The sequence below is a fragment of the Teleopsis dalmanni genome, chromosome X (genome assembly GCF_002237135.1).
Source record: "Teleopsis dalmanni isolate 2A chromosome X, ASM223713v2, whole genome shotgun sequence".
In the NCBI taxonomy this organism is placed as follows: Eukaryota; Metazoa; Arthropoda; class Insecta; order Diptera; family Diopsidae; genus Teleopsis; species Teleopsis dalmanni.
The window spans coordinates 61,436,142-61,460,122 of NC_051848.1; the positions used below are offsets into that span (position 1 = coordinate 61,436,142).

Below are 23,981 nucleotides of genomic sequence, written 5' to 3' on the forward strand. Positions count from 1 at the left end.
GCAGGACATTCAAAAAGAAAGTGACTACAAAGTTCACCTGCTTTGACATAGCGTAGACATTTTGTCTCTTCAGATAAAGATAAAGATTGTTTCCAATGTTACTTTAAAAATATTTATTGGTTTTACATGTCCGTATGTAATTGTTGGACTATAACTTCGAGGCTAACAATTTTGAACCTGTACAAATAATTTTGGTACAATAGCTTGAAAAAATAATGATGCAATAATAATGAATATACATATATTTATTATTTTCGATGGCGTGAGGGGGTGAACACAGCTACTCCCTGACTACGTGCCTGCTGTCAGTCCAATATTAAATCTTATGTTAACTATAAATTATTGAGATATCTTTCATAGCGTAAAATACGTATAAACATTGTTGCTTTAAAAAAAATAAAACAATTGTACAATGTATTTTATTTGTTTATATATATTTATTTATTTTAAAATGTGTAACAATGAATATAAATAGGTTTTTATTTTTCATACTAAAATTTATGATGAATAATTTTACTTTCACTTACAACTGACTTCCTAAAGACTCAATTTCGTTAATGAAATACAACATATCAGACTCATTCAAACATGAATTTTGTAAGACCAAGCGGAAGAAATTTGGTGACTGACGAAGTGGCTGATAAGTAATCATCATGGAACCTTTACGTATCATACCTTCCTTAATCTTTGGAGCTACAGCGTGTAACTTAGTATAGAAGGATTCATTACGTTCCATATTTCGTAAACTTGGAGGAATATACCAAAAACTAATATTAGTGCATTCTGGTTTCTCTAAAACCAGTTCGAAACCAGGACGAGATTTGATTAATTTTGTGAAGTACTCAGACATCTTGAATACTTGATCAATATGTGCCTCAAGACCTTTGGTACCCTTTGCTTTCCACATGAACCAAAATTTGAAAACATCAGCACGACGTCCACACTGTATATGCTTATCACCGGTATCGAATGAGGTGTCATAGAATTTATCTTTTTGGAACAGATAAGTAGCATTAGTTGAATGACATTGACCGAGTATTTCTTTGTGACGTGTCAAGAATGTTGAACATTGCTGTGAGGCTGCCAATAATTTATGTGGATTCCAAGTAACAGAATCAGCTCTATAAGATTTGAGATGTTAAAAGATTCAAAAATATACTATTTATATCTATAATTAAAATAATGCTTAAAATATTCACTTACCTTTCAATGCCTTTAAGTAATGAACGATATTTTTTAGAGATTAAAGCACCACCACCCCAGGCAGCATCCACGTGCATCCACATATTGTATTTGGTGCATATGTCTGCAATACCAGACAAATCGTCGAATGCACCTAAAACTGTAGTACCGGCAGTTGCAGAAACCATCAATGGCTGACAATCCTCATTGACGTACTTTTTGATTTGTGACTCCAGTACGTTAAGATCCATTTTTCCAATTTTGTTGGTAGTAACTTTGCAAACGTTTTCACTACCAAAGCCCATAAACATGGCTAACTTTTCAACAGAATAATGTGCATCTTCTGATGTGAATATAATCAAACGTTTTCTTCCGAAAAGACCCTTTTGCTAAAGAACAGAATGTAAAAATTTTATTATAAAAATTAATTGCATATTAATAAAACGATATGTAAATATTTACTGTAGAAAATATAAAATATAAATTTTTCATTCTTCTTCTATGGTATAAATTATTTTTTTCAATAAATTTGTATATGATAAACTAAATCCAAAAGCTACAATTTATAAGGTGTAAACCCTTTCACATAAGTCTATATATGTTAGAAATAAAACGTAAAGTGCATACAGTGAACTTCAGAAAAATCCAAAAAGCTACAATTTATAGGGTGTAAACCCTTTCACATAAGTCTATATGTTAGAAATAAAATGCATACAGTGAACTTCAGAAAAATCCAAAAAGCTAAGATAGTTTTAGCAAAGCGTCTTTGAGCTAAATGGACTAGGATGAAGTTACCACCTTCATCCTAGTCCAGGTACCACCTGTGCATTATAATCTAAAATTGCACAGCATTCTGGATGGTGCCCGAATTTGTACTAGTAACAAGTAAGTTAAGTTATAAGTAAGTTATTATAAAATTAATCAAATTAATAATTAATAAACACATTTTTAGTTTTAGTATTCCGGGGGGAAGAAGGCTACTGATGCAGAATTCTGTTTGAAATATATAATTTTTTTTATAATGATCGGACTATGAGGTTATAATACATATTGAATCCAAAAAATACTTCATTATCTTTTATAATTATATCACAATTAAATTTATAAAATAAATAATACTCTGTGTTTGCATATTTATTTCATGCCCTGAAAAAAGTATAGTTTTCATCAAGCACAGATCGGTGTTAGAAAATATATTTTTAGGGCATGAAATCACATATTTAAAATACTTTATGGGTTTATTTAATGTAATATTTGCAAGGATAAATGTGTGCGTTTTTGTTGAAAAACATTAGATAATTCGCTTTAAATACACAAGGGATGTTTACCCAATTTTCAGATATAGACTGAATATATTATATATATTATATTATATTATATTATATTATATTATATATTTTTCATATAGAGCTTTCTTTGACATTATGTATATCGGTAAATATTGAAAATCTACATCTACTCTCCCCATAACGATGTTTTTTTTAGTGTTTTAAACCATTTTAAAACGAATCACAGATATATTATAGAATCGGCAAGGTTCAATTTCTGTCCGTATAAGATCAATTTTTCCACAGTTTGACTTTATTTTAATAATTTTAGTTGTAGTAGAACTAAATTAAAGAAAACATAATAACGTAAAAAACTGAACAGATAATTGATATAAACAATGCAGAGAAGAATTGTCTTGGTTTTGATATTATGTTGGTTATGCTTTAATGTCCTTTTTTCAGTTGAGCTTTCTGCTAAAATAAATACTATCTTTTATAGTTACTTTTCGACTTGATAGCTTACTTTGACGTTTGATGCTGTGTGCTACCTCTTCTCATTATAAATTATGATATCTACAGACTTAATCGGATTAGCCTTCATACTCCAAATTTGAACTTAATTTTCTTTTTGCACGTAACCAATTTTACTTTTTTTCTGGATATTTCAATATGTCTTCTAGTGGGGGTAAGAAGACATATTCACATGAGAAGACATCATCAGCATTTATGACGGCATCACAAAACTAAATAGAGTGTAAACGATTGATGTTCATTTACTCCCTTGAAGTCAGTGTCTTTCACAATCCCAAACCGCTGCTATATACTTTTTACCTAGTATTTAATCGATTATAAAAAGACTGAAATATGAAGTAGAATATAGGAAGAATCTTTTTGATTCGATGAAAAAGTTTTTCTCCCATATAGTATCAACACATATATTTAAAATTTCAGTGTATATATGTATGTAACTTTTATTTAAAAAATTTTAAATAAATATATTATTATATAATTAGTTTGTGAAATACATAACTCATGAATAATTTAAATTAATAAGTAGAACAAAAACTAAAGATCTTTGGAGAGCGGTACTACCAGTTATTAAAATTTTTTACTAAATTACAGAACTCATTTACAATGTAGGTATGCCAGAAGTAAAAAGACAAGAAATAATTTCCTGAATGATACTAATAAAGTTATACATCATAAATAAACCATACTTATATATTTAACAAAAAAATATCAAATTTTTCTCATCTTTCAAAAGAAAGTATGATGGGACCAAGGGAAATAACATAATAGATTTCATGTGAATATGATATATAAGAAGGAGGCACTGCAAGCAATTCTAATATTTATTTTATCAATGGTTTTAGTCATAAGTTCTGCGAACTTCAGTTAAGGCTCCGCTCCGTTTGACGTTTTGAGTACACTAATTAACTAACTAGCCAAATACACACAAGGAATTTAACATTTCTTATATAAAGGAAAAAAGTACCAACTGCAATAGGCTCTCTAACCACAATAACAGCTTAGTTTTAAACCCAATTTCATAAGGTTTAACTATAAGAGGACTTTGAAGAACCGAAGTACTGCATCTGTCCGATAGATTTGTGAACTACAATATGAATCTGCAGGATAGCATAGAATGTAAATAGAATGTAATACTAGATAAATTCAATATAATTAATAAAATTTACTCAATGTGTTCGGATAGATATGAAATAAATATGTGTATATATAAAATAAATATCCATTTAAAAAAATTCAATAATTGATCATATCTGAAAAGATTTTATGGCTTTTTGTCAACAAATAGATTAGTTGTTCCTTAAATTTTTGTTTAAAAAATAAGATTAATATTATTTATTTTTATTATTTATTTATTATTTAAACACTTTAATTGTATATTTTTTTATGTGTTCACAATAATAGTCTTTAAAGAAAAATTAAATAATTTAAATAGTAAAAAAAAGTTGGCTCTAAATAAATAAAACGAGATTTTCAATTTACATATCTTTGTTATTAGTAATATTCGAACAACAATATTCCTGATACTTGAAAATGGATCATTTTTTTTTGTACATTAGAGTTCAAAATTTAAAATTCAATTTCACTTCCGTAGCCAAAACGATTTTCAACCCATCTGATAGACTTTAAAATTAAATTGAACTACGAGAATCAATTCGACTGCACTTCATATTCATTAAAAGTGCAATATTATAGCACAAGAATGCTGTAAAAGTACATTTAATGTTAACACAGTATATATAAAGGTTATTATAATTTATATATGTGTTGTAAGCATAATGTGTTAATATCAATTTTGATAGAATACAATTCATCGCGTTCCAATTTTTTATTGCAAAGATTTTTAAAATTTTTCTGAATTTTAATATATGTTTAGTTTAATACATATATAAAGGAATTATATATTTTATGTGAAAAAATAAGTGTAAACATACGTGATATTTAATAAGAGTCACTAATGTTAAATTATTGCAAATTAAAATAATTTGAAAATATTTAGTATTTTTTTATAAGTAATAATTTAAAAACGGGAAGTATTCACAATGCTTCAATAATAATCAATAATAATTTGCAAAAGAATTTTATATATTGAGTGTTTTGTTTAACTTCAAGTTAATTTCATTAACTTTGCTTCATAGTGAACATAAATGGTTGGTATAAATCATCCGAAAGCCAGATAACAGAAAAAGTGAACAGTTCCTTACGTGTCCGCAAGATTAGTGTAAGATCGAAGGCTCGGCGAGTTAAAGCGGACCTGAAAATCATATATATACGAAATTATAAAATCCATAAATAACACTATTAAGGAAGCTCTGATCCACATTGGGTTGTAATAGCTATGAATGTTGATTTCATATATTCAGCATCAGTATTCGAAGTGACTAAATCATTTCACCAAAAGTATAAACATTTAATAACTGTTGGCAGTTTCTTTCAATGAGAATCAAATAATAAATAATTATTTATAATTAATGTAAAGGCTGAAGTGAAATGAAATAGGTATAAAGAACTAAAAGAGTGAACTAACAATTACTTTAATAAATAATAAAATTTTTTAAATTTATTTATCGACCTGTTTATTAAAATGATTTTTTAATCTGGCTGTAGGTCCCTTCTTGCAATATAGACGATAAAACAAAGAGGATAATGTACCATATATGTAGTTTTAATAATATTAACTTATAATCGTAATCCTGAGGACGACTCTCAAGGAGAGTCGAAATATAGAGTATAAGAAGTATAAGTATAAGAAATATTAACTATTTAACAAGAAGGAACCCACAGCCAGATTAAAAACTTTATAAAAAATCACTTTAATAAATAATTATTTTCATTCACAAACAAATAATCGTATAAGATCGATCAATAGAAATTCAAGTTCATTGCATATTACCATACATAACACTACGGATCGTATAAGATAAAATTTTGATAATTTTTAAAATATTTGTTTAATTACAATCTGTCAGTTTCCGTAGCAAATTATTTTAATTTTAGTTAAATTGAATTATAGCAAATATTATTCAGATACATTTTTTTCAAAACTTTGAGGTGTTGAGAAGGCAATTAAATTGTATTAATTTAATTTCATTTAATATAAAAAAAACCATATAATTTTTGGCACAATTGATAACCTTTAAGCAAAGAATAATACAAAATTATTTAGCTTTGAGTTCTTTTAGATATGAAATCTGAGTTACACATGAACTCATTCATGAAATTGGTGAACTGAACCAATCCATCCATCAAGACCAAAACGTTATGTGTTAATTGCTGTTGGTTCGCTGGCTTTTTGCTTGTTGGCTCAGTGGTTCGCTGGCTAAGCTACACAATTAAAATCAAGGTAAAGACAAGGTTCAAATCATCAAAAAATCGAGTTGAATTCAATTATCAGTTAGAAATTAGCTTTACATAGAAAAGCAAAAATTTTTTATACTTGCAACTACAAAATTATTGGCTATGGTCAGTTCAGATAGTTTCAAGATCGTTCGGTTTAAATGCAATGGAATGTACGTACTCATATGCGAACGTATGCGGCAGTGCCCGTTTGGTTCTATAATTTGATAATTGATATAACTTGCTGGTATTTACTGATTATTAGTTACTTTTTTAGTATATATTCTCTACATAAATTTGTTATATACATTTAGAACGAAATAAAATTTTAATAAAATGGAACTTTTGTAATTAATACGTTAATTTAAGATATATAAATGAATGTTTTTAAAGAACTTAAGTGATCTGTTCTATGTACAATAAATATTATATTTCAGTTAATGGAAATATTTACTTATTTTGGATACACTCAGAAAAAGATGTTCTTACCACATACTAGGTAAATTGATCCGTATATTTTGTTAGAAAAATTTTAGCTCATGTTGTAGAGAAGATATAAAAGCCAACATATGGTATTATTGAACCAACATGATGCGCCCAGTAAGTATATTTTAACCTGAGATTTAGTTGCAATCTGGTCAAATGAACCAAATTATTTTTCTGAGTATAGCGCACCACATGGTCCAATATTAAAACTTGATATCAAATATGAACTAGATCTATAACTTTAGCAAAGAAACATATCAAGCTAATCTGTATCTAAGCACTTTAGCAATCAAAATCTAAGTAAACAAATAACAGTTTAACACTATCAAATACTAATAAGGCATGAAGTACTTTTCTGGAAAATCTAACAGATGATATGCTATCACAATTTGCTAAAAATATCTTGGATCGATTTTGTAGAGGAACTCAGAAGAATATAACGAAGACAGTGTTAATAGTGTTTAAAAGCAAGGAAACATTGAAGTTAATGAATGCACAAAATATTACATCTCGTAGGTAGTTGGTAGGTACTTTGAACTAGCAGAGGACTAATACACACCGTGCCATGAAGAGAAAGATACGCTGAGATTGTAAACAATATAATGTGATATTATGTAGCTTAAATCAAATCTTCCACATATAACTTAAGATTACTCAGAATTAAAACACTGATGAAGTTATGTGTGATACAACTCTAACATACAGTATATAAAATACTAAATTAAAAACATTATCTTTAATACTGTTTAAGAATATTGAAAAATTTTATTGTTGGTGTTGTTAAATAAATGAGACTTTTAACACATAAATTTAAGTAGCTAGTCAAAGAAGAAGAGTCTCGCAAATCCAAATGTTTGTCGATGAAATGTAAACTATGGCAACAAACGACATGAGAAAATTAAATGTTTTTATAAAAAAAACTGTTCAAAAGAATATTTGATTCAGTAAATTAAAACAGAATTTGGAGATATTGATACGGGGTAACAATAACAGATAGTAATCGGCGCTACTGTTCTTGTTCTTGCGACATACATTTTCTTAGAAATCAGAATTTAATTGCAATGGGTGGCTTGCTGTTTCACATATTCCATTTCAATATTTTTTTTAAATATAGTATAAACTAACTTTTATTATGTATGGTATAAGACAAGGTCGTTGTTGTTGCAAATTTGTTATTTTTTGTACATAGTTTTTGAATTTGTGTTGTTGCTTTGTGTTTTTTGTTCTCATCAACTCAACTTAAATGCATACATAATGAGTAAAAAACAAATAAATAAAATTATAGAAGAAAAAAGTTCTAATAAAGTTCTAAGCTGACATATTGTTTACTCGCTGTTTTTATAAACATTAATAAATGTATTATTTTTATTTTTTCTAAGAAGATCATGAAAATGAAATCAAATTCAAATTAAATTTAATTTTAATACATATGGATTTATAAATAAAGATATCAAGTATATCTATTTCATTTTGAAATGTTTTGTTTTTTTTTGTAATGTTTTAAACAAATGTTTACAATAAAATTTGTGATACATATAAATTATTTTTTACATTTCTATAAATGAATTTGATACAATATATATGAGAGAAGTGTTTGGAGAATGTACAATATGTCCAATATATTGGGTATTTATATTAATATGCTTGTATTATATATGTTCCCTCTTCTTTTTCCCTCTATAACAAACTTTTCGAAGTTGGATTTATTTCGAAGAAAAATGTATGATACTAAATCATAAAATATATTAGTTAAGTCACTGATATATTGTTCATAGAAATTAAGTAAGTCTTGATCTGTTGATCAAGTTATATTTATGAACATACACATACGCATCCACATAAAACAAAGTTGAAAAATATGTTTACCGATTTATGGGATCAATAGAATTAGAAAATTTTTTAAATTCTATGTCTATAATATATTCTTCAGATATTTAAAAGTGTGAGGATAACCATAAATAGACTTTTTACACTAACCAGAGACAATATCAAAATTCTCACCGAGAACTAAATGGTACTTCTAGAGAAAATTAATTATCTCTTTTGTGAAATGTATATTAAAACATCTAAACATATTAAGTTTGTACAAATTCCCCAAATATATATGTTCACAATGAATATGTTGTGAGTCGCAGTATTCTCCACTTAATTATATTAATAATAAAATTTAAGTTTATTTAGTTCACAGATTTCTTATACATATTAAGACGATATATATGTGAGGTAGCTCTTTGGTTCGAGATTTTTTTTTTATTTAATTTCAATTTAATATGTGTTCTTTCAAATATTGTTGTAACTTTTAACAATTTTTTGATAAATGAGATTTGAGACCTGATAATTTACAAGTTAGGTAGTTCTTGTTGTGGAAAACTACTCTCTTTTTTTAAGAATAGAAACTAATCTTAATGGTTTCCTCTAACACTCTATTACTCTATTATGATTCAAAGTAAAATTACGAATTAAAATTTCGAATTTTATTTAAGGAATTTTAATAATAATAATAATAATTAAATTGAATTGTGAAGAAAATGTACAAGTTTCAAGATAGAGTTAGTTTCTATATATAGAATGGATTATTTTCTACACAAAATGGATTGGCTTAAGTACAGAGTGAAATTCAGACGAATTATTACTATTAATTATTTTTTTTTTCAAAAAATATAATTTTCATAATTTGTAATAATAAGGCAATGTGAGTTTGAACTTATCATACAGCCAATATTTATTTATATAAGTATGAGACAAATCCGATAATTTTTGGGAATTACACCCATTGCGTATGAGTAACATATTTTAGTAAAAAAATTTCCCAATGCATAGGACTACATAAATTGTATAATTAAATTTTCATCGTTAACTAACTTACTCAAGGTGTAGTACAAAGTAAAAATAATAATAAAATATTAAAATAATAATATAACAAAAATCCCCAATGCAGACCGTATGCAAGACAAATATCTGATGTCATTTTGTAAAAAGAAATGATTTCAACTATATTTAATAATACTTTTCTTAAAAGATTAATATAAAGACACAATATTTACTAAGAAAAATTGTTTTTCATTTTCTTTGATTGTAATTTTATTAGGTATATGTTATGCCAGAGATGACCTTTGTCTTTGTCACCAAAGTTTAATCCAAATTTGTCTCTTATTCTCATTTTAAAAATGTTTAATTTGTATAAAAAACAGCGATAGTCATTTGACAATGACTGTCTGCATAACACAACCCTTTGAAGTATATTTTTATTTAAAAAAAATTTGTAAAATACACTTAGTTGGAACTGAAATTCTATAAAATCTAAATTATATTAAATTAAAAAAAATGTAGATCACAAGTATGACTTATCTACACTAGGCGAGAACTCAACACAAATTATGAAGTCATAATATTCCATATACTACACTAAACTTAATTGATTTAAATTAATTTTAAACATTTTTTTTACATATGAAACATTATTTTTATAATGAAACATATCATTTATGTATATAAAATTCATAATAATAATAAAAAAAAATTAATAATTACATACGCCATTTAGGAATTTCAGGGCTAAGTTTATTGGGCGATTTGTTAGTTTAGAAGTATAAAATATAAAAAATATTGCTTTTAACTAAATAAGGCTTAAGTAAACAAAACATTTGAAAAATTAAGATAATCATATAATTGCTACATATTGTTTTTTATTATTTTATTTTGTCGACGTTTAATAAGATGTGTTAATATAACTCGCCCTGAGAATATAGTCATTAAAAATAAATTTAAAACGTTAGCAATAAAAAATAATAAAAAATTTCTAAGAATTACACGCATGTTTTGATTTTCCAGATATTTTGAAATATAACATATGAATAAAATATAATATTTTCAATTTAATTTTTTATTAATTATATATATATTTTTGAATTTATTTAAACTCTTTGTACAACCATAGTCCAGTCTCAAAACTCGTAGATAATTTTAATAGATCTCTTAAATCAATAAATTTAACATTCTAATTTAAATTAATTTCCCTCACAGTACATGTTTTTCTTAACTATAATTTTTTAAATCAGAAAATAAATAATTAAGTCATTTGAACATTTTTTGAAGGGCATTCGAAAACATAACCCATAGATTATAATTTTCAGGGCGAAGGACCTAGGAGTCCTGTTCCTTATTGTTAGATAACTTTAAAATTAATTTTAATGTTAAATCACAAATAAATGGAATTAATGAGTTACATCAATTATATTAAGCTGATATGATAGTTCTTCGTTTTAACCTGGAGTGGGAGTAATAAGCAGCTATTGCGTCAAAGGATATTATTTTCAGTTAATAAAATAATAATAATATATGGAGCTAATGCTCTATATATTATTTTCTGAATGTCGTTTCAGAAAATTTGTCCACTCAAGAGTAGTACCCGTGCAGTAGTGATGTCCATTAGAGGAGTTTTCATTGTAAAATCTATCTATAATAATAAATTTGACAAAATATCTATCAAGAAAGTTTTTACTGTATTCATATTGAAGTGTTGAAAAAAACTATCAAAATGTTCTATTAAAGTAAAAATGAGAATAGAATAAGAAGTTATCTTAAGTTTTATCGAATCTTCATATAGGCGGTGATTAATTATTAATTTACTTATTAGATACATATTAGTTATACGAGTATTCCGATATTATTTTTAATTAAAAAAGGTTCCCTAGAACTCACCCTACATAAGACTGTTTCAATTTCATTCAGTTGTTGACTCTGTTTGACTGTGTATATTTATAAAAAAATATAAATGCAAAATTTCGATCGATTTCATCCAAAACTACATAGGTAAATACATAGACTACATAGACAGACAGACGGATAATGCAAAATTTATTTATTTTATCGTGATGTTAAAAAAATATATGCAGTTTAAATGGCCACCGACGTCATATTTACTGACTGTAAATAGTGTATAGGAAAATTTGAATTAAATTATTTATATATAATACAAAAATTAGTGTTATTATATTCCATAACGATTTCTACAGCTTTGTTTTACTTTATGATAAGCATGTCTTTAAGTAGTTTTTAAAGATATGGAGAAATTGACTGTTAGTCTGATACTATGACTGAATTTGAAAGGCTATGAAACTCAATTTGTATAAAAATCAAGTCATCGTCTTTATGAAATATACCTAATTTCTATAAAAATCAGGTGATCTTACATATAAAATATGAAAATAATTCTGATATATACCTTAGATGAATTTCAGAGACTTAAAAAAATATCATTCGTATAAACATTAAATAATTATGTTTATGATATATATTTATTTTTATGTTTGTTTTAGAATCAAATTTTTGCAATGAATAAATAAAAAAATAAAATCTCCAAAAAAAAAACTACACTGACTATTATTACACTCATACATTAATATATTTATAATATAAATAGTATTTAAAATTATATTGCTTTTTTTTCATTACTTTCTATGCGGTGTTACTCCGACACAAAAACCTGTAAGATTGCGTTATTCATTATTTAACTTCTTTCCATAACTTCAATATTTTATAGCAAACCAATCTTATCTATGCTATGTTCAACTTAGTTTAGCTTAAGTTAATCAGACTGACCTATGGGTCCCTAGCGATAGTAATAAGAGTTATCCCTATATGTAGATTTTTGTCGTAGATTGAACCTTTATGTAAATTTTTGCATAGATATTTTTGCAAATTTTAGAAGTGCGTGAAGTTCTATTCCTAAGTCAGCGCTACCAAGAATGTTTGACTCTCTGAAGATATATTTTGTTTAATGTATTGTATATTTATAAAATGTAAGAGACGATAATAATACCAATATAAAAGTGATTTTATTTTTAATAAACAATAAGTAATGACAACCAATCCTTAAATAATTGTGTTACTCGTACTTTCCTAAAGCTTAAATCGTATATCATATTTTATCCAGTAAATTCTGCCTACGTTGACATATATATGGAATTTGTCTAGTACACATAGCAATAACGTACGAAATAGATGATGAGTGCCTATTGTAGCGTAATTGCATACTTTGGAATGTGTTGAGTTTTATTCGTACAAGAAATAAACCAATTTTTTACATTTATGGGATTTGAACATAGACCCTATTTTCCTTAGTTGTAGTAAGCTCACATCATGTATTTAACATACAAGGGGTAGTTAGAGAAATTAGGAGATTGGTTAATATTTACCCCCTATAGAACTCACTTTTTACTTGTATCTCTACATATAATTTAATAACAAATAATTCCTTATATTATCTGCTCTTACACTGTTTTTTGAAAATATATATATATATTGTTATTTATTAATATCAATTATAATATTTAATATTTATTTTTAATAAATTAATAAATATATGTTATTTATTAATTTATTAATATCATTCCTAAATGAAAGCACCGTTTGCTTACAATCGCTCAAAATGCAATAATATCAATTTACTAAACAAACTAAGTAATTATATTTACTTAATACGATATTAATTAACAACTGTTGGGTAATAAAGGATAATATTATTTAATTGTCTCATTTATAAATCGAATTGTCACCTAGTGGAATAATACGCTCCGTGTTGGGAATCGCCGTTCTATTTAGATTTCTATGCACTTTTAATTTATTATTATTATTATTATTATTATTATTATTATTATTATTATTATTATTATTATTATTTTTATTATTATTATTATTATTATTATTATTATTATTATTATTATTATTATTATTATTATTATTATTATTATTTATTATTATTATTATTATTATTATATATTATTATTATTATTATTATTATTATTATTATTATTATTATTATTATTATTATTATTATTATTATTATTATTATTATTATTATTATTATTATTATTATTATTCTATTATTATTTTTTTTATTTTGCAGAATTGAATTTATCTTGGATTCATATCGATTTGTACCTCAACTAAAAATTATTTCAGATTCTATGCTTACTCTTTTCTTGGTATGCAATATATATATATTAGAAAATTATAAAATATTCTCTAATAAAATTCTTTTATTTATTTCGCTTTATATCACTTTCCTTCTTTACTCTATATTTTTTTACAAAACTTTTTAAATATTTCTATTTTTTCTATACACTTTCACTTCTTCATTCTTTATTTTACTTTATATCACTTTCTTTCATTGCCCTGTAATTTGTATGTTTTATGTATTTTTATTCTATTCCATATATTTTCTATTCTCTTTCTTCATTTAAATTTTTTTCATTTCTCTATTATTACGATTTTTTAATTAAAATACGTTTTAAGATCCTTCATTATTATCTGTTCATTCACTCACCTTAGAATCGGGTGCATACTTGTAACGTGCACAACTGATGGCGTATCCATTTGATATTGAGCCACCAGGACAGAATATACCATCTCCATAGCCATTATTTGGGAAGCCAACAATGCGACGCATCTCACTTAATACTTCCTCTTCCATCAGAGTAAATATCGGTGCTACTTCATATGTATAAACACTTGGATTTAGAGCATCAGTTAACCATTGACCAATTAAGGCATATGGATCCACACCAGAATACAATTGATTTATAAAATATGGATGACCGGTTTTTACCGAAAATTGTATAGTTTGCTTCAGAAGATTTTGTAGTTCTTCATGAGATTCACCATCTTTGCGTAATTTAAAATCAAACAATTGTTGCAGTTCGTGTGGCGCATGCCACTCAACTACCTTATTGGCACGATTTGTACCATCAAAGACAGCCGATTTAATAATCTCATCCACGCATTCGCGAATAAAACTTTCAAAAAGCATTGGATCAGGGTGACTAGCCATTAATGCCACTTCCTCGGCATAGCCATTCTTTTTGATGTCAGTGCCATTGCCGTTCAATTTGTTGTCATTATTAAGCACTTTCGATTCCATTCCGTTCTCATTGCTCTTTTGTAGAAGATTCATTTTATTTGCTTGACCAAGTTGACTGGCTGTCGATGCGGTAATATTCTGTGCAGCTGCTGTCATTGTTAGACCAGCACCAACTCCACCCACAATGCTAGCAACATCAGCGCTGTTGTTTTGAATGTCATTGCCAATTGATGTTGCTACGGCTGTTGCCGACATTGTTGCATTCGTATCCGTCTTGGCTGCAACCATTGCCAAATCTTGCTCCACTGCCTTTAATTGTGTTTGCTTAAATATAGAATCATTGTAGTGGCTACGTATACTTTCGCTGGCGATCATTTTTATTTGTTTATTTTTTTATTAAGTTTCTGTTTCGTGATTTAATTAGTATAGTTTACTTTTAATTAATTTTATTTATATTGTTTTTATTTGAATATTTGAATTAAAATTTGTTTATAAATTTTATTATTCAAACGTACACACTTTTCAATATTTTTGATTTAATTTTTTTTTGACTATGATTTGAGTTGGAATTTGTTTGGTTGTTCTTTTAAACGGTCAAAAACAATTGCATAAAATATTTTAAATAATTTTTAATTTTCTCAATATTTTCTCAATATTAATTTTTTAAAATAATTAATTTCAATTTTTTATAAAAAATTGTATTAGGAAGAACACTTGCGTTTAACACTTCTTTATACTTTGGCTTTACACAAATGCACTTCGCAAAATTTTGTCAAAATTATTGTTTCTTTTCCGTTTCACGATCTTAACAAGCATTCGTCAAATCCCGCACTGGTTGCAGTGAGCTGACTGCTGCTGCTTTTATAAGAACTTTTTTTTGAGCGTCCAATGCCGTTTGTGGTGAGCTGGACGGACTAACCGTTGTTTGGGGTAGACAGTGTGGCAGGCATAAAGCAGCTTTCATCAGAACTCATACCGACGAACAGGCTTAATTCGGTTTTAAGTAACTGATCAATGGAACAGCCGATCGGAGGCGATCGTATACACGTTTTTTTTTTGTTTTGTTCTTACGGTTTTTCTTATTGTTTTTCTTTTTGTTTTTATTTGTGTAGTAACAGAACATCGTGTATATGCTCATTCATTATTGTTGTCGTTTCGGTAGTAATTGCATATGTGTAATTGTTGAGAAATACCCAATCGATCTCTTTAACGGCACTGTTCGGTTGTCGCTATAACAGCGAGAGCAGCATTTAAATTTGTGCATGAGCATCTCGGTTAAGCATAACGCTAATTCACACTTTCAGTCAATCAACTGGCATCAGTCATTATTTTATTTTAAATCGGGCACTTTAATTAATCATTTAACAAACTTTTTGTTGCTAAAATTAAACAATTAAATTATTTGAATTTTAACAAAATTAATGCAAAATTGTTATATTGTCAATTTTGACACACTTAAAGAGTGATTAATATAAATTGAATGTGGAAATTGTGATTTCAATAAAATTACAATATATCTGATATATATATATCTGATATACTAATAATTATATCAGACAAAGTATCGTAGATTTGGTACTATTTATAACGATATTGCTTATAATAGATATATATAGATATATATAGATTTTATATATAGATTATATAGATTGTATAGATTATATAGATTATATAGATATATAGATTATATAGATTTATTTTATAGATTCAAAGGTATTTGCACTCAGAAAAGTATACCCCAACTTCATATTAGTTAAATTGATCTGATCATTTTAATAAGATCACAACATATCTGATATATATATCTGATATACTAACAAATATGTCAGACAAAATATCGTCTGATAACGATTTTGCTTATAATACAATGGATTGGAAGGCATCTCTTTGGATTCAGAAAAATATACTGAAACCTCATACTAATTAAATTGATCTGATCACTTTGTTAGAGAAATTTGTTGTCATGTGGTAAAGAAGATTTGTAAACCAAAATGTGGTATGGTTCAACCAACATAATGCATCGAGTAAGAATATTTTGCCCTGAAATTTATCTAAAATCTGCCAAAATCAACAAAATTATTTTTCTGAATATGTGTGAAATGTTTCTTTTAATAATAAAAATATTTATTTTTTTTACCGGACTTTAGCTCGTTTTTTATTTTATATTACTTTATATAGCATAAATAAATATGATTATTTTATGACCAAATAAATTTTAAAATAATGTTCTCTCAGTCTAATTGGTTAATTTTTAATTATTGTTAAAAATAAAAATGAAGAAAAAATAACAAAATTTTTTATAGTAATTTTTTAGTAACGAAAAGATCTTTATTTAATCAATATTTCGACTAGTGTCTAAAGGTTTCCTGATGATGACTTTAGACTTATGTCGAATTATCGATTAAGTAAAAATTATTTTAAAAAATTTCATTGTTTTTTCTTAATTTTTATTTTTAACAATAATAAACAATTAACCAACACTTTTTTATAAATAAATATGTAAATATAAACATTGATTTTATTTGTTAATTTTAGACAAAACTTATACTTCATATATTTAAAGCAGGTACTTTGGTTCACCCTCAATGTTGGTGGTGTCTTTTTATTAATTTAACAAAACTTAAGAGATCAAAATACATATTTACAAAAATAAAAACTATATTAGATCAAACACAATACAAATATATTGTACCTTCTAGCAATTGACTGGATACCCTAACATAGTATGTTGACAATAAAAAGGACTCACAAATTCAAATAGGCAAGTCAGTTTATTGGGGCTAACGAAAATCTACTAAGCAATATCTAAACAATATAGATTTTATGACTCTTTCTCAACAAATGGATTAGTTGTTTCTTAAATTTGTGTTTAAAAAATAAGATTAATATTATTTATTTTTATAATTTATTTATTATTTAAATACTTTAATTATATATTTTTTTATGTGTTCACAATAATAGTTTTCAAAAAAAAATTAAATAGTAAAAAAAATTTGACTCTAAATAAATAAAACAAGATTTTCAATTTACATATCTTTGTTATTAGTAATATTCGAACAACAATATTCCTGATACTTGAAAATGGATCATTTTTTTTTGAACATTAAAGTTCAAAATTTAAAATTCAATTTCACTTCCGTAGCCAAAACGATTTTTAACCCATCTGATAGACTTTAAAATTAAATTCAACTACGAGAATCAATTCGACTGCACTTCATATTCATTAAAAGTGCAATATTATAGCACAAAAATGCTGTAAAAGTATATGTAATGTTAACACAGTATATATAAAGATTATTATGATTAATATATGTGTTGTAAGCATAATGTGTTAATATCAATTTTGATAGAATACAAGAATTCATATTGTTCCAATTTTTCATTGCAAAAATTTTTGAAATTTTTCTGAATTTTGATTTATATTTAATTTAATACATATATAAAGGAATTATATATTTTATGTGAAAAAATAAGTGTAACCATACGTGATATTTAATAATAATAATTGCAAATTAAAATAATTTGAAAATATTTAGTATTTTTTTTATAAATAATAATTTAAAAATGGAAAGTATTCACAATGCTTTATAATCAATAATAATTTACAATAGAATTTTAAGGAATTTATATATTTGGTGTTCTGTAAATTTCTGTCTAATAAATTAATTTTTTAATTTGCATGTTTTTGTTATTTCTAACGTTTTATAACTACATTTAATAATATTTTAAGTTTTTAAGAACTTCTAAAGTTATTAAAATAGTAGTATTTTTAAAAGTTGAGTTTATTGAAAAGAAATAATTTTCTTTAAATTTATGTAAAAAGATTTCGTTGTCCTTTTCTATGACATGATTCAATGACCCAAGAGATTAACTCAGATGATTTATGATAAAACTAACTAATAAATTAAGTTGTTTTTTGTCTTTGGTTTAAATTTATCATTCTCGTTGTAATTAATATTCTCATAAACTACACCAAGTTATGTGATATCGTCTAAAATATAAGTTTGAACGTGCTAAAAGGTTTATTAGTAATCTTAAGTTTTGTTAAAGTTACACAAAATGCATTACTCTATAGAACGTGTTAGTTCTCTTTTAAGTTTTGACTAATAGTTTTTGAATAATAATCCTTATCTCTGTTATTAACATTTAAATATACAATTTCTAGTGGTCAACTTTAGTCTATAAAATTATTTTGATTGAGCATTTCGGACAATGTACATATATCGAAATAATGACTTCAATATATTCGGATTGGGCTGTAGAAATCAGTTACAATATTTAATAAAATTCAACGCCATTCAGACATATTAACGCTTCTAAAAAACACTTCTACATAAAATAGAAGCATGGCTAAAAAACGATTCTGTACTATCTTCTAAAAAGAAATATATAGTAAACTATGTGAAGAACAATTAATGTAAGCCAGTTAAAATAATCGGCAGAGTAAGATTTTTGTGAAGGTTGGTTCAACATCTCATAATCACTTGTCAGGAATGATAGCCAAGTGACGTAAATGAGACTATCAACTTAATGAAAATCACAATGTGTGAACTTTTTGAAATATAGATGACTTATTTTGTGACAAACAACTTATGGGGTAATCATGTAAACTATGAGATCACTACAACTTTATAAGATTGGATAGGAAAAGGACGAGGTATCATTTATGTTTCAATAAACCTGGAGCTTATGTGATTATTGGAGTACTAATGGAGCATTGTGGTATTGCAACAATGCTGCAATATTGCCACAATCTGACTTGTGAACTTTTCAGGAATTGTTTTAATAAAAAATAATTGAAATCTATCTATCAATTTGTATGTCTCTGCCCGGGATCATAGACATAACAGTTCGAATGTTTACGAGAACATTTTTTTACTGATCTGATAAAGATAACGAAAGTAGACCTATCGAATTTTAACTTATTTTGGATCAATCAACATGATTTTTATTTAAATGTCGGTTTCATTTACGTCTATATTGGAACCTTTTCTAAGACAGCCTACTAGTTCAGAAAATTAATAAAGAAAGACTTTGTTATTGTCAATATTCATTATAATCCTTGATTTAACTTAGATGCTTTGACTCAATGTTAGAACTTAATTTCTTATTATTGTTATTATTGTTATTTTATACCTCATGTGATACTCAGGCTAACAAATTTCAGTAGTTTTCTTACCCTTCGGTGTCTCTTTAAAAATAGACCTGTTAATGTGCAATAATTATAAGAAAATTGCGGCATTTTCTTACAATCTCTGAACTTTTATATTCAATTGCTTTTATTATTGCTTTTATTATATTTCGTAAATTTTAATAGTTAAATAATTTAGCTTCCCTTAGACATCGTAGAAAGGAATAAGTTTGATGGGTTTAGAATTAAATTAGATTGCTACGTAAAAGTTAGTTTTCATGATTATTGTATATATACAATAATATAAAACTGTATATGCAAATTTAGAAAAAATACCTTCGAGGTCTGGATGACTTAGTTTCAATAGAGTATGCAGCTCTTTCAGATTATTCCGAATAAACCGGTTTTACATTTGTGTTCTTTTTCAATCAATTTTTAAGGATGAGCAGTCTTTTTTCCCGGGCAATATTTAATTGTTTTCATTATATTTAAAAAAGTTGAAAACTGCTTCGGTTACATGTTTTCCTAGCGGTCGATGGCTTTTTGGATTTGGGCAATTTTTTTAGCAACAGTAATCATATACTTTGTATCATTTGGAAAGTAAGTCGTGACGCTTCGGAAAGACCAATTATGTTCTACATTCAATATTTATATAATATAGTTCTATCTGCTGTGACATTAATTTTTTCTCATAGATTCTTCCAAATTGATGCGGGTCATCTTCTGCATCGCTATTCTTGGAGTCAACGGGGGGAATATTGAAAATTACAAATTAATTTATTTAATAAAAACTTTTCTGAGAACAATAACGTCCTAAAATTTTAATTTCTATGTAAAATTTAATGACAAATTTAATTTAAAAAAAAATAAGCACTTTTGTGTTATTTTTTGTGGGAAATGGATTTAATGGTATTATGGTACGTATGAGTGACGTGTAAGGTGCCTGATAAATTAATTTTTTTATATAATTCTAAAAACAATATCACAATAGAAATATTTAGTTTTCAAGTAAAAGTTATTGATAAATCTGAATCCATTATAAAAAATAAAATTTTTTTTATATGTTCCTTTTTTTTTACTGAAAAATCGTGTGTATTTCTTTGGTCTGATGTGGAGGACAAATTAATTTTTAAAAAATACTTGTAAAGACGATACTGTTCTGAAATTTTTAGGCTTTATGTTGAATTTTATTACAAATCGAAATCAAAAATATTATATATGTATATTTGTAACATATTGTTTGAAAATGCATTCAATATTTTCATAGTGTAATGTATATGCGTTAGTTATATTGGCAATGCATACAATTAATATAATAATAAGTGGTTCTATATTTAAATGTGCAGTGTATACAAAAATACACTAATTGTTTCCAAGCGCATTGCATTGTTTACAAACAAATGCACAATTCCACACAAGGAATTTGACACCACACATATCGGCGGCACTTTGCCTTCGATATAACCATATGCTTGCCAGGCATTGACCGCATATACAACAACATCAACAGTAAGCGTACTCGATACAAGTGGAATCGAATACGCTTACTTAGCAATAAATTATTAAATATTAAAGTACTTACGCTGCGTCGTTTTGTACATAAATATAAATAAATATTAATATAAATAATATTAAATACATATATAATCATAAATTATTTAGTAAATAAGAAAGTACATACGCTGCGTCGTTATGTACCTAGGTTAAGTTGAAAGTAAAAAACTAAATAAAAATCAGAACTAGAAGTGCACTCATAAGAAGCGCACTAGGTTCCGAACAGCAAAACTTCCTTGAGTTTTTAATAAATAAAAATTAATGTTAGCTAAAGGATCGCCAAACAATATCGGCGTCTAAATATCCTTTGCGAAACTAATCATCAGTAATTTGTATATTACACGACACCCAAAGGTGTCCATTCTTTGGGTACCGGGACATACTGGCATACGCGGAGCAGTCACACCGATGACGCTCCTTTCTCTCATAAAAATAAAGGAGAACCAGGAGAAACAGGATTACTGGGATAATATACCAGGATTAAAACAATCGAAATGACTTATTGGTATGAACTTATCGAAGAAAAAACTTAGAATCATCACAGGAATCCTAACAGAGTGCTGTAAACTTAAACTAAAACACTTACAAGACTGGGTATAATTACGGATGCTAACTGTAGGTTCTACGAAGAGAATGAGGAGTCGGCCACACATTTGCTGTTAGAATGCCTTGCGCTAATGCACATACGGAATAAGCTCCTGGAAATGTATATTCTTACGGAAGAGGCAGTAAAACTCTGAAAAATAGGTTCTATACTACTTTCTATTGACGCAACAGGGCTTAGAGACCTACTCCAAACCAAGAAGGGGCACAGAAGACCCAACGGTCGCAGTGCCACATCCCCTAACAATAATAATAATAATAGTATGCATGTGCTTAATGTGTTTAGCAGGGAATAAAAAAAATTTCAAATAATTAAAATAATTATTTCAAATAATCAATAATTAAAATAAATTAAAATTTCAATAATTTTAAAAAATAATGCCATCTTGATAATTCTTATTTCTTAGTAAAATTTAATACTGAATATTCTGTTTTTTTTTTTGGAATTGAACAGTTAATATTAGTACTTATATATAAACATTCTTAATTGTTTAAACTTCTTCTTAAAAGTTCAATTAATTATCTTTAAATTTCAAGTTTCTATTTTTTATATAGTCTGAGATATGGCCGTTTAAAAATGTGTCTACAATACCAATTCTCAAAACCCCATATATCCCTATGTCTAACAATTTCAAAACAATTTCAAAATTTTTTCCGAGATACAGGTATTCTTATGAAGGAAGCTCATAAAAAATTTTTCAGCCAAATCGGAGATGATGAGGTCAAAAGGGATGTCGATTTGTGAAAGAATGACCCATCCATATACAATATAATATTTCATAAAACTTTTTTATTTTTGCTTATTTTGTTTTCAATGTTTTATATATCATTTTATTTTATTAGTGTCAAGTATTTAGTTTAAAAAATTACTTATAAATTTTTACATTTTTCTAGTCTGTTTAAGTAATTTTTTTTAACGAATTATAAATTATGCGGAAAATTAATTCAAAGCAAAATACGAACTCATTTAGCTTAAAATTCGTAATGCGGAAAAAACAGTTGAATCAGATTAAATTGTTTATTTATATTTGGGAATTACATATCTAAATAAAAATGAATGTTTCTCTGCACAACGTATTTATGACTATGTACCATATAAGCAAGCAACTTAGATACATTTATACTTATCATGTATAGTCATGATATGTTAAGATTCCCGTGTGGGAATCTTGCTTAAAAGTTTCCAGATAAACGAAAACAAAAATTTTTAGTGACAAGTTCAAGAACTTAATTTCAACCCATGGGTTTCTTAATAAACTGCAAAACTATGTTGCGAAAATAAAAAATTAGTTCGTACGTATGAATATTGAAGAAAAATTCCCATAATGAATTGAATTATTATTCAGCAGACGGTGAGTAGACAGTTGTCTTTCATATGAAATAGAAAGAAATGTAGCGTATCTGGTTTGATCACACATTGAATTAATTGGTTTGCATGACTTCTGTTTAGTTGCTGAGCCGATAGATAAGTTTCAGATAAGTTTCATTAGGATAACCTTAAACGCTCCCATATATGAATTTAGAGTTGACTTAATAAAAAGTCGTATAGCATGTACTTCAAAAAATTAATAATTTTAAAGTTATATTGAAATGTAAAAAAAAAACAAATTTTTTTAATTAATGTTTAAGTGGAGAGAAAAAATAAGGTGAGTTAGTTAAAAATTGTTTTAATTTTTTCAGTCTATGCGTGCTAATTAAAATATGAGTATTTTGTCCTCATTAGCTATGAAGTTGTGAATATATGAAAATTATATCAAAACAGCACAGTATAATTAAAAAAAAAATCAATGTTCCATCTCTTTCCAGGTCATTATTTGCATTCGAGGCTTTTGTTCTTTGTCGTACATATGGATGATATAAAAAGCATTGGTGTTTTTTAAATCATCCAATTTTTTAAATGAAGAACAAAAATCTTCTTCATTTAAAAACAATTTTTACAAGTATATATTGAACATTAATATTTATAACCAATTTTCTGGTAGCTTCATAATTGGTACGATTTAGAACTTTTGTGTTTTATCGGTGAGAGACA

General features: G+C 26.4%; 1 protein-coding gene across 1 annotated transcript; it reads right to left on the reverse strand.

Annotated features, from left to right (window-relative positions):
* Positions 1 to 450: 450 nt before the first annotated feature.
* Positions 451 to 15,108, reverse strand: LOC119687766 (cysteine sulfinic acid decarboxylase). The gene is made up of 3 exons (XM_038102230.1): positions 14,128 to 15,108; positions 1,204 to 1,571; positions 451 to 1,121 (listed from the first exon to the last, which is right to left on the reverse strand). Exons 1-3 carry the CDS (start codon positions 15,034 to 15,036, stop codon positions 524 to 526), a joined length of 1,875 nt encoding a protein of 624 aa, XP_037958158.1. The 5' UTR covers positions 15,037 to 15,108; the 3' UTR covers positions 451 to 523.
* Between the last annotated feature and the right edge of the window lie 8,873 nt (positions 15,109 to 23,981).